Below are 17,150 nucleotides of genomic sequence, written 5' to 3' on the forward strand. Positions count from 1 at the left end.
TGTGTCTTTATTTACAGTGCAATAGTGTAGTCCCCCGTCTTCCCCCAACAGCTATCCCCAGTCAGACCCTTCCCAAGGTCTTCTGGCCCATGAGGCTCCTTTCCTTTGGCAAGGAGACAGAGATGCAACCTTCCTATCCCCTCCCAGGCTAGCCTCCTGACTGAGCTGTCCCCACGGCTTTTATAGCCCCGCCTGTCCTCAGCCCAGCTGTCGCTACTTAACTTATTGCAGTGAGCCAGCCCTCGTTAGGGCCTGCAGCTGGGCTCTCTGCTGACTGCTGGGTCCCCGCACCTAGCCTCCCTACCAGAAAGCAGGGCTTAGCCAGCATTTTAGCAGAGCTTTCAAAGGGGTTTCACTTCAGCCTTGCCACAGACCCATTTGGGATTTTCTCTTTGGCCTTGAGCAACTATGAGACTCATAGACTTTAGACTTCAAGGTCAGAAGGGACCATTACAATCATCTAGTCTGACCTCCTGCACAACGCAGGCCACAGAATCTCCCCCATCCGCTCCTGTAACAAACCCCTAACCTAGGTTTAAAGACCTCAAGGAGCAGAGAATCCTCCAGCAAGTGCCCCCATGCTGGAGAGGAAGGCGAAAAACCTCCAGGGCCTCTTTGAAACCTCAGAGGGAGAGAAAAAACAACCCTTCAGAAACAAAGCTTGAATTATGCATTCAGTTTATTGGAGATACGGCAGAGAGTTTAGAGTGCTCAATTATAAGCAGAGGACAGTCAGCGGTGTTCCAATTGTATACACAGAAAAAGCACAAGACCTTTCCAGCCAATATACACACAGGAATAACAACGCAGACATTTAACCGCAGATGAATCAGACAGATGCTTATCTCTGGTGTAATTACACTGAGTTTTAGCAAAGGTCACTGAAGTGGATGCAGCAAATGGAATGGCAGTGATTATGCAAACTGATCAAAACCAGCTAACCCTCACCAAAAAAAAAAGCAACACAAAACTGCTTCCTGGTGTCATAAGAGAAGCTAAGTGATATCTGCAGTCTGATCTCGAATGGTTAATGCTTCCCGGTCTGAATGCTTCACCATAGGATGAGGAAAATTCTGGGTCCTAATGCTTTGTGATCCCCAGTGTAGCTAATGCAAGAAAACCCAGAGTGAGAAGGGCAAAATTATCAGGCAAAGGAGCCTTGTTTAATAGCCAAGATAATGCCTATAGACAGCCACAGACTCACTGAACGAAAAAGATAGTATAATCCTCTAGGACTAGCACCGCGTAAAGCTTCTCAAAAAGGGGCATTTAGAAGAATGTGGTTTCTGATCATACGAATTGCATTGGACACAGGTTTTTTCTTTAACGTGTGGTTATTGTCAGTGACAGATTTTGTGATTCATGTGGCTGTCAGAAGGCAGGAAATATTTTTCATTCCAGCAAAGGAGACTTTTGTGTTTGGACTTTTATCGGATGATCCTTCTGCTTGAAGAGCTGACTGATACCATGCGCGTACCCGAGCTGTATGCTCCTCCACTTCCACTGCTGCCTACACCTCCGCTGCTATAAACGCCACCACCAGAGCTTCCTACACCTCCACTGCTATAAACGCCACCACTAGAGCTTCCTACACCTCCACTGCTATAAACTCCACCACCAGAGCTTCCTACACCTCCACTGCTATAAACTCCACCACCAGAGCTTCCTACACCTCCACTGCTATAAACTCCACCACCAGAGCTTCCTACACCTCCGCTGCTATAAACTCCACCACTAGAGCTGCCTACCCCTCCACTTGCACTGCCAGAGCTCCCTACTGCATCTCCAGAGGAGGCTACATCTCCAGAGCTGCAAACTCCACCCACAGAACTGACTCCGCCCGAGGAATGGTATCCCACATCACCTCCACCGCTTGCACTCCCGGAGCTGCTCACTCCACCCGTGTGACCACCAGCACCCCCGGAGCTTGCAAATTCAGAGCTGAGCACACGTCTGTAGCTGTATCCTCCACTTCCAGAGCTGAATCCTCCCAAGCCATACCCAATTCCTCCACTACCTAGTCCTCCAGAACTATATCCCCTTCCTGAAGAGCTGACGGCACTCCTTGTACCATAGCCACCTCCCATCCTGGAGATGCCTTCTGCACTTCTGGAGCTGAATCCATCACTGGAGGCAAACATTCCAATTCCATGGCTGAATCCTCCCTTTAGAGGTCCACAAACACTTCCAAAGCCGGCTCTGCAATCCCCGATGGTATGGCCACCGCTGACCACAGCTGGGAGAAAAAGAGATGTTCAGTCACTTAAACAGCAGCTTTGAAGCTCTTAAAGAAATCTGACCTGACTTCTACAAAAACAAGGTGAATCCTCAGTTTACTTACCGACATTCGTGGGGTTCCCTGTACATATCCTGTTAAGGAAAGAAAAACAATACAGGTAAATGACCTCATATGCATTTAGAAACCTGTAGCCAATGAGACCTCAGGTAAATTTTCAAGCATGCCTGGATAATTAGGGATCTTAAATCCTATTTTCAAAAAAGGTGACCTAGATTGGGATTTTCCAAGGACTTCCAGGTATTTAGGCACCAAAATCCCATTGAAATTCAGTGGAAATTGGGTGCCTCAAGTCTTTTAAGCTCCTTTGAAAATTCCAGCCTTAGGAGCCTACGGGTCATTGAAAGTCAACGGGACTTAGACTCTTAAGTGCCTACCTCACTTTTCAAAACAGGGCTTAAGCTCCTAAATCGCGTAGATGCTGTTGAAAATTTTACCCCGACTATCTTTAAAGAACTCATCTCCTTCTCTTAGACACACACTTCCTCCATAAATCAGATAGTGGCCTGAATCCGGATGTTGCAATATGATTCATTTTCTTTCTTACTGATTATATTATCTTTGTTCCCATCAAACGCTACTGGGGCTACTTGAAATGTTACCGTGCTACAAAACATATAATGTACTTACCTGGTTTCTTCTCCTTCCAGCAGTGTTCTGTATGTAGCTATCTCAATATCCAAGGCCAGCTTGACGTTGAGTAGCTCGTGGTAGTCCCGCAGCATGCAGGCCAGTTTGTCCTTGGCCTTCTGCAAGGCATTCTGCAAATCAATATGCTTCTCTCTGGCGTCTTTGAGGGCGCAGTCGCCTCGTTGCTCAGCGTCAGCAATGGCCGTCTGCAGACAGGCAATCTGTGAAGGGATGAGAGGGGGGAAACCATTGTGCAGCTCTTCACCAGAGTTAAGACCATACTGCAAACCTCTTTTCTAAGTGCCAATTTGAATATCGAAATAGATCTGTTTCAGAGGTGCTTCCACCACCCGTCTTTTTTTGTCTGCAGCCTACTGTTGTGAGATCAAGTGTTACTAGCAATGAACATCAACGTTAAGCTTGCAAACTTGAGCATTCATGCGGTGCCGGCTTTCAGGTCACATTCTGTGAGCATTAGCACCAGAAACCTGAAGATGCTAAGCATGCTGCCTGAAACAATGGTGTCCCGATTCCCAATTAGGCCCCCCGGGTCACCTCGGAGATACCAATAATAAACAACAACAAGCATCTTATATGACCTATCACAAGTAAATGGTAAGGAAGGAAGGAAGGAACGCTCAGGTTTGAAATAGCTAACAGAGCAGGTGAGTATATACCAGTCATATTGCTATTGGATTTTAGAACACGGTCCATGGGTTAGATCCTCTGCTTGTGTCAACAGGTTTAACTCCATTCAAGTCAATGGAGTTATGCTGAATTCTGCCAGCTAATTCCTGGCCCCATATAGACTTGCCAGTGTTGAAATTCACTCCTGTGCATAGGGTCAACCATCAGAGATTATTCTGAATTGGCACTTAACTGGCCTGTAGATCTTGTGCTGTTCCTCTGAACAGCTGTGAATTTTACACCGAGGCAAGAGCAATCAATCCAGGAGAAAGCAAACAAATCTATCCTACCTCTTTCTTCACTTTATCAGTCTCGCCCTGCAGTTTGTGGATCAGCCGTTTCAGCTCCGCTATTTCACCGTGGATATTCTTCAGGTCATCGCAGAATCTGCCTCTGTTGGTGCTCAGCTCCTCAAGCTAGTTTTCAGAAACAAGGTAATTGCTATAAATTAATCATCATCCATTCCAAGACAGGCAGCAGTTGTTTTGAGTCTCATAGAAACCTCTGCTCATAGGAAAATACATAGCTGTGATATGAGTGTAAACAAGGGAAGGCGTCATCTGGAATTCATAGATGGGCCCAAACATAAGTAACTTAGACTGTACACTCTTCGAGACCAGGACTGTCTTTTTGTTATGTGTTCGTATAGTGGAGTCTTGATCCATAACTGGGACTTAATAATAATAATAATATTTAATGATATATCAAGGTTGGGAAAGAGCATCCCAGTTATCGATCACTGCTTTGTACTAAAATGATAGATGCAGTTCTCAGTGGTACCCGCTGACAGAACAAGGAGTAATGGTCTCAAGTACAGTGGGGGAGGTTTAGGTTGGATATTAGGAAAAACTTTTTCACTCAGAGAGTGGTGAAACACTGGAATGGGTTACCTAGGCAGGTGGTGGAATCTCCTTCCTTAGAGATTTTTAAGGTCAGGCTTGACAAAGCCTTGGCTGGGATGATTTAGTTGGGAATTGGTCCTGCTTTGAGCAGGGGGTTGGACTAGATGACCTCCTGAGGTCCCTTCCAACCCTGATATTCTATGATTCTATGATTATTTTTCATAAATATCCCACTTCTAGCTATTAAGCAGATTGTAGAGGTGGATGGTCAATGTGAATCACGTCTTCACAAGACGCGTCACTGCAACTGAGCAGAGCGAAGATGTTTTTTCAGCATGTATCATATGTTGAGAAGAAAGAAATTGTCCCATGCTCATGATTTTGTGGAAGTGGTAGAGTGACAAAATTACGGCTTTATTTCCATACACTATAGCTTTGTGATTACTCACTCTAGTTTGGTAGAACGTCTCAGCTTCTCCTTTGCTCTTTTGAGCGATTTCCTCATAACAGCATTTAACACTCTGGATAATGCCACTGAGGTCCAGGTCTCGGTTGTTGTCCATTTCCAAAACAATGGCGGTATCGCAGAGTTGGCCATCTAGATGAGCTCGCTCCTGCAAGTTGCATAAAGTCTCAGTCAGGTCTTAACGTTACAGCCCCTTCACGTACAGATCCCCTCATCTACACTCCCATGTATTCTGTCAAGAAGCATGCCCCTAATTTATTTGGCCAAACTCTGAATAAAGCCGCAAAGAAAAGAGTTTTCCCTTAACCCAGAAATAAGGCTTGAGTTACCCGGTAGCTAGTCTGTTTCTAGCTACTGCAGGGTGTGAGGACTGGTGGATGGAACCTATTTGCCACATTGTGACTTTCTGATGAAGGATGGAGAAATCCCAATGTAGACATTTACAAAACAATATCGCTACTATAAAGTACCATTTATTTTGCCATTCTTTAGACTGTGAGCTTTGTAAGGCAGAGGCACTGGGCCTGAAATGCTACTACTGCTCACCTTGTATCATCATTTGTACCCTTATGATTCAAACGCACTATGCAGAAGGGTAAACGAAGACACAACGTCCAAGGCTGGGGCTGGTTGAATATTTTCAGACAAAACTTTTTCTGATGGAAAATTGGGTTTCTGGCTAAACAAACTTTTTTAGCAGAAAGTAGCTGTTTCCCATATATATCAGTTGGAACGCTGAAAATCTGAATGTTTTCAGCAGTTTTTTCTCCAAACATTTTTCAGTTTGACTGGTTTTGGCTGAAAGTTGTCTGGTTCTTACTGTTTCAATGAAAAGTCCAAATTTTCCATGAAAAAATAAACCCGATTTCCCAACCAGATGTAGGCAAGACCGTCTGTTCCTTTGTCTCCATGCTTGTCTGAAAGCACGTGGCTTTTTTAATATAATAGTTCTTATTTATAAACAAATACCTTGTATATAGAGTGATTGATAATGTTTTCTGGGAGTGGCCACAGGGTTAGAAATTTTATAAAGAAAATTATTTTGCCTGCATTAGGCTTCATCGTAACAACCCTTACTGAGGTTTCAGAAAAGTCATCGATTAATATTGCATTGGGACCAATCTCCAAGTGGCTAGAATGGGCAGAATACCTACCTCAATAAAGATACATTTCAGGAACTCAAAGTGCTGCCTCAGCTGCAACAGCTTGGCCTCCAGCTCCTCTTTGGTCATGAAGACACAGTCCACATCCTGAAAAGCAGCCCCAGGCAATCAGAAATGGTATTGATCCAAGCACTGAGAAACATAGCAACAATAGCAACTCCCGCAGTCATCTTGTGGTCCGGCTTTTGGAGCAGGATGTCTCAGACGTGAGGCTTCCTCAGGACCCTCTGACGTCTTATAGGGGAAAAACTAAATATCTTCCAAATCCATGGAAAGATGATGGGTTTTTTCTTTACGAACCATATTGGCCTGGTCGCACAAGGGTCACTTTACACCAATGTGGCCATATAAACAGGCCTTATATCAAGTGTAAATATGATTCATTGCCACATTATGGCCCTTTTACACTGTCAGAGTGATGTAAGGGTCTTTGGTGTAGATAAGAACCAGGCACTACAGGCTCTCTTCGTCCCTGTGTTTGAGCTCCTCAGGGGATGCCACCAGGGGGTTGTTATGGCAGCTGATTAGGTGATACCCAAGCCCCTGCATCATTTAGGGCAGCCCATTGACTGCTCAGCCATCTACCACTGTCAGAGAATCTTCCTTGTTGAGTTCTACTCTACTACCCCCACTCTTCTTTCCCCCGTCATGCCAGGACGTGGGGAGGGACAAGCAACACAGCTGCCAGCTCTGAATTTATGGCAGCAAAGAACTTCCCTCCTCAAGGGGAATCTCTGTTGGCCCTTTAAGACCAGAGTCCAGCTCTGTCACATGGTTCATAGAAATGTAGGGCTGGAAAGGTCCCCAAAAGGTTGTCTAATCGTTCATCCCTCCACACTAAAGTATGCCTAGACGTGACTTAATAAAACCCAATACCAATTAGCGATTGTCCAGAACGAATACTGAAAATATGATTTTTCATCTGCTGATTCCAAAGTGGAAGCAAGCAAGGAAAATTGATAGTTTTCCCTTGGTGCTTAAAATATGCTTCCTTTTCTACCCCAGCGCCAATTGTCCTCCATCAAGCGGAGGTGTGAGGAGAACATCAGGGCAAGGTTTGCCCATTCATTTCCTCAAGTATAATGATTTCAAAAACCTTTCCATTCAGTATGTTATTAAACCCCGTTGCAGATCAGTGACTCGGCTGATTTAAACTGGCATAATTCCATTGAAATACAACCACTTCCACTGGTTGAGGATTTGGTCTAGGACCGAGTTTAAAGTGAAATGCCCAAAACAACTAATTTTGTCTTGTTTCATGCTTTCGTAGCCTGACTTACCTTCTTGAGCACCACAAACTCATTCTCTGCATGCGTGCGTTTGTTGATTTCCCCTTCATATCTATGAGAAGAAAGGAGAGCCAATGTTTGACTCTGTCGTCTAAGCCATTAGCAAAGACAGGAAGAGTGATACAAACAAAGCTGTTCCCTATTAATTTTGTACCCTGCTCATTTTTTTATATTATTGTTTCTGACAAAAATACTGATCCTGCCTCAATGTATTCCTATAGTTTCCCAACAGTCTACACTGGGGGGGGGGTGTCGATCTAAGTTACGCAACTTCAGATACGTGAATAACGTAGCTGAAGTTGACATACTTAGATTGACTTACTGTGGTGTCTTCACCGCAGCGAGTCCACTGCTGCCACTCTCCCATTGACTCTGCCTGCGCCTCTCGTGGCGCTGGAGTATAGGAGTCGACGGGAGGGCGCTCGGGGATCGATTTATCGCATCTAGACTAGACGCGATAAATCGATCCCAGCTGGATCGATCGCTGCCCACCAATCCGGCGAGTAGTGTAGACGTACCCTTACTTCACTAATTTCAGTGGTGTTACACTGATGTCAAACCAGAGTAACACAGAGGTGAATCAGGCCCAGCATTTACAAACGGAAAGCTGTATAAATCTGTGAGGTGGCCTCCCACATTATCGTGGGTTTGAACGTCTCTGTGTCTTTCTACTTCCATGCAAGTTTATACAGGGAGGCCAATTTAAGCTTTAGTTTGAGCGCTTATGCTGGATTTCCAAAGGCCTCATCAACCCCTTAATGCTTTTTGAAAATCCCAGCCTGAAACAAGATATAAATCACAGGCAGGGTTTGCGCTGGCCCTCTGCACAGGTGTGATTTGCACCCATAGCAACCAAGAAGCAAAGACTAAAAGAACCAACATAAAACCAGTTAAAGAGCCTGGTATTCCTTTTTGGTGGAACAATGAGCAGCTAGAGCCGAGACACCTAGATGGTAAGATCTTGGGGCAATAATAATCTTTTTAAGAACATAAAAAACATAAGAACGGCCATACTGGGTCAGACCAAAGGTCCATCTAGCCCAGTATCCTATCTTCCAACAGCAGTCAATACCAGGTGCTTCAGTGGGAATGAACAGAACGGGTAATCATCACGTGATCCCTCCCCTGTCGCCCATTCCCAGCTTCTGATTTTGAACAGAATAGGGTATCGGTCTGTGACTGGGGCTTCTAGGCAGCTCCAGCACAATAATAACAATACCTGCAGCCCAGATACCTGCTGGGAGGTAGGATGAATGAGGTGACAATAAGGAGGAAGGCATAGGGAGGAAATGAGGCAGGCTGTAGTTTTTGTGGGGTTGACAGCAGCCGTGAACGTTCAAGTCAAGAATGGCTTTAAGAATCTGAAGATGAAGTGGACATAGATGAGCCTGTAGCTCTGATATTGGAGAATAGCTCATGAATGCAGAAACATGACAGGAAAGGAGGGCTTGGGATTTAGATTTTCTTGATCGAAATATGGGTGAGTAGTTCCTTTCCAGTACGCGCTATGGTTCTTTAGCCCTAATACACAGCTTTTATGCACTTCGTCTCACTTACTTGCTTTTGTACTCGTGGACCAAGTCCTGGACGGCCTTTTCTTCATCTTCCAGTCTCGCCCTGTCATGTAACAAACATTCCAGCTGTTTCTTCAGTTGGCAGATGTAATTCTCGAAAATAGGTTCAAGGTCTCTTCTTGCTGGCACAGCGTGCTGCTGCAAGAGATCCCATTTGGTTGCCAGCACCTTGTTCTGCTGCTCAAGGAAGCGGACCTGAAAGCCAAATATGCAATACTGTTTTAACTCTTCTAAAGCCTCCGAAAGACATTTAACCTTGTTAACTGAGGGCAGGGCTGCACTTAAAATACTGCATTGGCACAGCTGCGCCACTGTAGCGCTTAAGTGAAGACGCTGTCACGCTGACAGAAGACCGTCTCCTCTTGGTGTAGATAATCTGCCTCCACAAGGGGCGGTAGCTGTGTCAATGGGAGAAGCTCTCCCGCCAACATAAAAAGGAGGTTTTTCACACCCCTGAGCAACATACCTATACCAGTATAGGCCTGTAGTATAGACCTGGCCTGAGAGAGGAAGTGATTTTTATTCACACTGCTTAGAAAATTATGGGTAATGCCTCTTTAAATAAAGCCCTGCAGAGAAAAGCGGTCCTGGTAAAGCAAGCAACAACGTAGCCTTTTCATAGATTTGAAAGCCAAAGTGGACCATTAGAACATCCAGTCTGACCTCCTGTAAAACACAGGCCATGGCATTTCACCCACTTATCCCTATATTGAGCTCAATACTTGTGTCTGAGTACAGTGTATCTTCCCAAAAGGCATCCAGTCTTGATTAAAAGATATCGAGAGTTGGAGAATCCACCACTTCCTGTGATAGTTTGCTCCAATGGCTAATCGCCCTCACTGTTAAAAATTGGTGCCTGATTTCTAATCTGAATGTGTCTGGTGGCGGCTTCCAGCCATCGGTTCTAGTTCTGCCTTTCTCTGCTAGATTATTTTCTCTCTGTGAAGATTCTCATAAACCGTGGTTCAGTCATCTCTTGATTTTCAATGATAGGAATAAAGAAGCTCCTCTTACACTTTACTGAGTCATTCAAAAAGTGCTCCCAAAAACACCCCAGGGGAGAGAAGATTTGACATTGCTGGTGTTCGTCATGGAAGAGAAAAGAAGCTGAAAAACACAACAACCTAGGCCCTCTTCACCATATGTCACAAAGAAGCAAAAAGGCAGAAATCCTTTTTTTTGTTGTTGTCGCTGTTGTTCCTTTTAGGTTACTTTAATGCAGCTGATTTTACCCTTCACAATAATAATGAATATGAAATTTGCTTCTCTAAATAACTACATTAAATCAACTGTACCAGGGTGAGATTCATGGAAGTTGAAAGAGAACTACTTTCTCTTAGTTAAATCCCTGTGTATTTCCACATATTATAGCACAAATACTACTTAAGAGCATAAAATTCCTTCTGTGTCCGTGAGGGCTATTGGTACATACCTAGTTACAGACCATTAAAACACTGTGCTTTGATAGAAATTGTCACTGGTCCTATTCTAGTTTAGGATTTTATACTGCTACCCATAACCATCATGTCTGAGTGGCATTCCATATATCAATTTTGTCCTATTGATTCTTTCTCAGCAGAGAACCATTGAGAGATGCTGTGGCTTCCTGGATATTCTTCTGTCTAGGAAGGAAAGGAATATCAACTAAATTAACCTATCCTACTTATATCAACTTTTCCTACACCTCATGGGCCATCAGAGGCCAAGCTCAATGTTCCAAAGATGAACACCTCTGATCCCTGGGAAAGCTTGGATCTCCAATATGAAGCTCTGTCTTATCTCTGTTTTTTAGTATAAAAAAAAAGAAAGGCGCTTTATACTCTCACCTTGTCAATGAAGCAGGCGAACTGGTCGTTGAGACATTTTATCTGCTCCTTCTCATGTGCTCGTATTTTATGTTCTTCTGGGTCAACCCCCACAGAAAGAGGCTTCAACAGTTCTGGATGGATGCACACCCCTTGGATACCATCACTTCTACCTGCGTGTCCGACGCCATAACGTACACCACTTCCGAAATGGTAGGGGGAGTAACCTCCGAAGCCAGAGGAACCTCTATAGCCTCCACTGCCGTAGCCTACACAGCTACCATAACCTCCACCACTGCCAACACCGAAATGGCTGCCAAAGCCCGCACCGCTGCCATAGCCTGCGCCGCTGCCATAGCCTGCGCCGCTGCCATAGCCTGCGCTGCAACCATACCCCCCACCACCATATGCACCACAGTGTCCAAGACCATAGCCTCCACCATAGGAAATTCTGTGACTTCTACCCAGCTCAAAGAGACTTGTGCTGCCAAAGCCACCGCTTTCACTTCTTCCGGCAGGCCAGGACATGGAGCCTGAGCTGGTTCTACCTCCACTGAGGCCACCAACGGCAGAAGCCGAAGAGAAGCACCTTCTTCCACCAAGGGAACCAGATGAGAAACACATTCGATTCATGGTGGCTTGCTTGGAGTGAGAATGGAGCAGTATCAGCAAAGCAGTCAAGTGGAAGAGAAGAGCAGAGAGTGAAGGAAAAAGCTTTCCTTTGAATAGTGTTAAGGAACTTCACCTTATATATGTTTCAGGAGCTGCATGGGATGCATAAAATTAATTTATAGATTGTGGGTTTGGTTTGCCTGGCAGCAAGAAATGGCTTATAAAGAAGCTAAACAGAGCAAACATTCTATTACACATGAAATAAATGTGAAATTAAAATATATGCTTTGCTTGCAAGCTTCACTTGCGGGACTTATATTTTAATTAATTACTCTGCTTCCTTAAAGTCTAATTATAGTTTAGCCAAACAAGTCAAGGGACTCCTCATGGCTTATTTACAGCAGAGTTTCGCCACTCTTAATGCTATAAGAGAACAGGCTGCAGAATGTTGTTCTTGTTATTATTTATTCTTATAGTTCCTAGGAGTCCCATTCATGGACCAAGATCCCATTGTGTGAGGTGCTCGACAAATGCAGTGCCTACCATGACAGATGCATCTGAAGAAGTGAGGTTTTTTACTCACGAAAGCTTAGGCCCAAATAAATCTGGTAGTCTTTAAGGTGCCACCAGACTCCTTGTTGTTTTTGTGGATACAGACTAACATGGCTACCCCCCCTCCCCGATACTTGATACCATGACAGGGTTCTGGTCTACGTTACTGGTCCATTTTTCAGGATCTCTCAAACAGCTGGATTCTGCCAGTAGGCACAGTACATTAGAACACAAGAATGGCCAGACTGGGTCAGCCCAAAGGTCCATCTAGGCCAGTATCCTGTCTTCTGACAGTGGCCAATGCCAGGTGCCTCAAAAGGAATGAACAGAAAAGGGAATCATCAAGTGATCCACCCCTCATTGCCCATTCCCAGCTTCTGGCAAAAAGTACAATGATCAACTTATGGGAGAAAAGTAGTATGGGGTATTGAATAGATTGTTATAAGCACACATGCTCTTACACCTCTATGGATGCAACACAGGACACATGAAAAAATCTTGGCCATACCCAGCAAAGCATGTATAGTCAAACTACATGTCTGGGTGGCAGTTGTCAGGGAGAAATTGTGCCTTTTCAGTCTCAATATCTGTATGTAATTTGGCTGGCACCCTCCTAGAATTCAAGCAAGTGATTTCTGGAGAAGCTCAATAAACAAAATGGAACGAAAAGTTTTAAATGTGTTGAAAAATTGTATCTGAAACTAATTTTTTTTCCTTGCTCTGTGTGCCACACCCCTTTGACATTAAATTATTGTAATTTCTTTAATGAGAGGGTTTGTGTCATTCAATTAAAATCCTTAAAGGGACTTTGAATTTTCTGAACATTTCAATGGGCGTGTGTATAGGCAACAAAGACGTGTTATTAAGGAAAAACCCTGCTCAGAAGGTTGGTACATCCTATCTAGATAATGTAATTATTTTTCCAGTCCTGTAGATCTTGCTATACAAATTTAATCAACTGGATTAAATTAACTTCAAAAGTATTGAATGTAATTATAATCAAGGGACTTCCTAAGTAGCTGAAGCTCATGTCAGTAACTTGAAAGGGAAAAATGCAGAAACACCTTTGTTTTTTCGACTAGAGTTTTGGCACAATCGTTGCATAGGACTTTTGGGTGTTGACTTTGAAAACAGATTGAGTGCAGTCGGTAGAAATGTTACCACCCTGGCTTTGAATTGAAACATCATCTGGCCTTTAGCTCCAACAAGCTCTGTATCATGCCATCAAACCAGACCTAAAGTGATAAAAAGGTTCCCAATTCCCTACCTTCCGTGAGCTGAGGTCTCTACTTCCATAACTCATATCTAGGCTTGGCAGAATCCATTGTTTTTAATAATTTCAACAGATAATATTGATGTTTATTTCTAAGCTTTTTTAGATGTTTATCAATTTAAATTTTCACGGGTTGCATAAACGTATGTATTTTAGCGGCAAAGAGTCCTGTGGCACCTTATAGACTAACAAACGTATTGGAGCATGAGCTTTCGTGGGTAAATACCCACTTCGTCGGATGCATGTCATTTTATGTATTTTAAGTGTTTTTTCTAGTTTTATCAATGTACACGTTCAGAGTTGTGGGACATGAAGATGAGGGTCAGACAATTATTTAATGAACCTATTCACTGAGATTCAAAACGTTAAAGCTCTATAACCATTAACGCAAACTGTCCACATCGTATGTCAAACTATACCGAGTAAACATCCTTACATCAAACTCCAATAAGTTCTCAAATAGCATTTTCCTTACTTCACCTATCTCTATATTTTCATTATCATTGGTGGAAATATTTTTGTCAGTCTGTGTGTGTGTGCAGGGAAATCAATGTTTATTGACATTTACCAATAAAAAGTGAATCATTCCAAGCCTACTTATATCTTTCTACATGTGTAACACTTGCAGCATTTTCCACTCTGAGCTGCAAGTTCCCAGTGTATGGTTCAACATTTGATTCCTTCCTCCTATGCTCACAAGTGACTCTGATTTTAGATTGCTCTGCTGGTACATTAGAGGAAACATCTGAAGGCAGCGCTTCAGGTTTTTAACTGCTTTCTCATAAAAGTCAGCTTGAAGTCATGTGATCAAAGCCCTGAGCACTATGTGAAATCTGTACTCCTTTGAAGTTTATGCAAGGTCATTTTTTTGAAGGACGCATTTTAATAGTGTTTTATGTCTATTTATTTATCTTCATATGCTCAGAACTAGTAAAATTCTGAAGCCACCTTTTTCTTTAATGTACTTTCTGATTTTGCCTTCTGTATCCTTGCTGACTAGCATCTTTGAAGAACCACAGTACATGGATGATTTTTTCCCTCTTCATTGGTGAGATGTGAATCCCAGGCTATAAGACTGGTCTTGATTCAGCAGAGCTTTTAAGCATTTACTTAACTCCATCCTTATTCAGCAAAACATGTAAGTACATGCTAAACTTAAAGCATGCGCTCGAGTTCCATAGGAGTTAAGCATGAGCTGCTATATCGGGATGGACTCAAGAACTTGCTTAAAGTTAGGAAAATGTTTTAAGTGCTTTGCTGAATTGGAGCCTAAACACTATTCCCACTGAGGGCTAGTTTACACTATAAGCACTACATCGGCTGTAGCATGTCTGGTGAAAATGCTCCATGCCGACGAGGGAGCACTCTCCCGTCAGCACTATAACTGTCCTTCCATGAGTATTTCAGGCCATGTCCACACAGGCACTTAAGTCGGTGTAACTTACATCGCTCAGGGGGGTGGATTATTCACACCCCTGAGTGATATAAGTTATACCAAAGTAAGTGGTAGTTTAGACAAGGCCTGAGACACTGGAGAGTTCCTATGGTCATTTAGCTTCAAATATTGAATCCAGATATTAAGATCCTTTTCAGTTGTGACTGTCTCCCCCCAAATATTACATCAGGGATACCCAGCCATTTCTTGATTAACATTATTGCTAGGTAACAGTTCTAGTGCGACACTCCCTGCTTTGAGGCTTGGCAGATTCAGTGGTTCCTTTGGAAAGGGAACCGAAAGTTTCCATTAAGTTGTCTCACAAAGCCTCTGTGAAATCCAACCATTGGTTCTCCCCACACCTACTTTGATGACAGGCTTCAAAGATTGCTTTGCACTAAGCATCTCTGACTCAAATCCATCTCATCTCCCCGTCACAGCCCCGTCAGCTTGTCAATCTTCTCATTACAGAGATCTATCAAACAAACCCCTCTGAAAACAAAACCTCGCAATTATCCCCCGGCGGGGAGAGGATCAGAGAGAGAACAAACTACATGTGACAGATGTTAGTCCTGTTGACTAATGACTACTGGAAGGCAGTATAAGAATTTACGTAGAATAAAAGCTATCCCCTAGATGACTCTTAGGTCTTTTCAGGACAAACTGACTATGGTAGATGCAGGAAGAGCCGACAACAAATTTTAGACAAATAGGTTATTCAATGAAAAATGCACTTTTGGTTGACCTGAAACTATTCACAAATTTGACACGAATAGTTTCATCTAGTCTAAAACAGAGGGGGAGGAGGAGACGGTGGTGGTGTTGCAGCTTCTACTACCCCGCCCTTTTCCTTGTTACCCTTACCCCCCTAGTTAATACCCTTTACTGGCATGTGAGAAACCCAGGTCTAAGTCCTCACTCTGAAACAGAGCTTCTCAATTCACCAAAAAAATTCAGATTCATTTCAAACAGAACATATCATTTTTTCATTTCTTCAGCGCTGCCACCAAACTGCCAGATGAGTTATTCACCCAACTCTCTATGGAGGTGCCAATCTCTTTGATACAAGACAAAGTCTATTTGGAATTGGGATACTTCATAATCTCCAGGTAGTCAACAATACGGTGCCATTTTCTCAAAAGCACTACAGAGAAGCATCCATCTTTAGTCCTCATTTACCTTTATATTTTGCCCAAGGTCAATTCAGTTCATATTAGTGAGCAGGGGCATCACTTGCTATGGGACCTGGGGGGGAAGTTACCCCTCCAGATCTTGGTTTGTGGTCCTCCCCTCTTACTTTACAAAGGTCTATATGCTTCATTGCATCTTCCACTTCAGATTATAACGTAATGGCATAGAATGTTCTATATGCTGGCACCACTTTGCCCCTCTTATCCTGATTTTTTTCTGAAATGGTCCCGGGTTAAATAACTCGCTCTTCAGGTCTCTTTGTCAGCGTGCTTTTTGTGCACGGGAATTTGAAAGGTCTTTTGGCTCATTTGGTCAGGTCAGGGCCTACATCCACTGTCTGCTTCATTTAGTATTTACCCAGTGACCATGAGGCATTGAACATATCCTGTTGGGGGTAAACAAAGAAACAAATTATCCCATAAGCCGACTATGTTACTAAGAAGCTGCACTAGATAAGACCTAACTTCTTTAGAAATTCATCTAACTACGAGACATATTCTACAGCTGGGACTTTCAAAGGTGTCTAAGTGAATTAGGCACCCAACTTCCATTTGAAATTCAGTGGGAGTTAAGCATGAAAATCCCTTAGGTGCCTTTGAAAATCCAAGCATCCATAATCTTGGAGCAACACAACTTCCTGTATTGGTATATGGCAATATTACTTGTTCTATATCTTCTGATGATTAAATAATTGAATTCTCATTGAATACAAAGTGGGATCATTGAAATGTTGAGTACTATACACAGTACCTATAGGTATTATGCACCTGTCTCTTTCCTTTTCTTCTCATTCCCGCCATGTCTTGTATATAGCAATCTCAATATCCAGGACCAACCTGACATTCAGCAGCTCGTGGCAATCCCATAGCATGCATGCCAGCCCATCCTTGGATTTCTGTAGGGCGTTTTGTAATCTAACATATTTATCTCAGGCATCTTTAAGGACACAGTCTCCATTCTGCTCAGCATCACAAATGGCTGTTTGCAAACAGGCAACCTGTCAAAGACAACGGGAATGTATTATTTTCCCTTTATGTAATTATTGAGCATTTAAGACTAAGGATTCACTTTACCGTTTCAATTCCAGATTGAGGAGGATTGATACAGAGTGGGGGCATAATGTCCCTGAAGCACAGTTGTTTTTCTACTAGGTACTCCAAGTGTCTATCATAAGTCAGCTAGTGGTTAAGGAGATTGCTTGCAGATTTCACACGATTTGCCTGGTGCATTGCACAGTTTATCACTATACGCAGAAATAGAAAATTGAAGTTGCGTAAAGTTTCAATCAAGTGATTGCGTTAGAGCTCCTTCTCCAGATCCCCTCATTCATACTCC

At 43.2% G+C, this 17,150-nt stretch overlaps 1 protein-coding gene across 1 annotated transcript; it reads right to left on the bottom strand.

The window, feature by feature from the left end:
- Nucleotides 1-986: 986 nt before the first annotated feature.
- LOC123353900 (keratin, type II cytoskeletal 1-like) lies at nt 987-16,691 on the bottom strand. Its single transcript, XM_044995371.1, has 10 exons — nt 16,652-16,691; nt 16,173-16,200; nt 8,931-9,142; nt 7,365-7,425; nt 6,076-6,171; nt 4,905-5,069; nt 3,904-4,029; nt 2,927-3,147; nt 2,342-2,370; nt 987-2,236 (listed from the first exon to the last, which is right to left on the bottom strand). The coding sequence occupies exons 1-10, from the start codon at nt 16,684-16,686 to the stop codon at nt 1,428-1,430; spliced, it is 1,782 nt and encodes a 593-aa protein (XP_044851306.1). The 5' UTR covers nt 16,687-16,691; the 3' UTR covers nt 987-1,427.
- Between the last annotated feature and the right edge of the window lie 459 nt (nt 16,692-17,150).

The sequence above is a fragment of the Mauremys mutica genome, chromosome 20 (assembly GCF_020497125.1).
Source record: "Mauremys mutica isolate MM-2020 ecotype Southern chromosome 20, ASM2049712v1, whole genome shotgun sequence".
NCBI classification, from domain to species: Eukaryota; Metazoa; Chordata; order Testudines; family Geoemydidae; genus Mauremys; species Mauremys mutica.

Coding starts and splice junctions, on each gene's coding strand:
- LOC123353900 (XM_044995371.1), bottom strand. CDS start 16,686: ATGCTATGGGATTGCCACGAGCTGCTGAATGTCAG. Junction 16,201..16,651: donor CACGAGCTGCTGAATGTCAG/GTTGGTCCTGGA, acceptor TACCCCCAACAG/GATATGTTCAATGCCTCATG. Junction 2,371..2,926: donor CTGGAAGGAGAAGAAACCAG/GTAAGTACATTA, acceptor TTTCCTTAACAG/GATATGTACAGGGAACCCCA.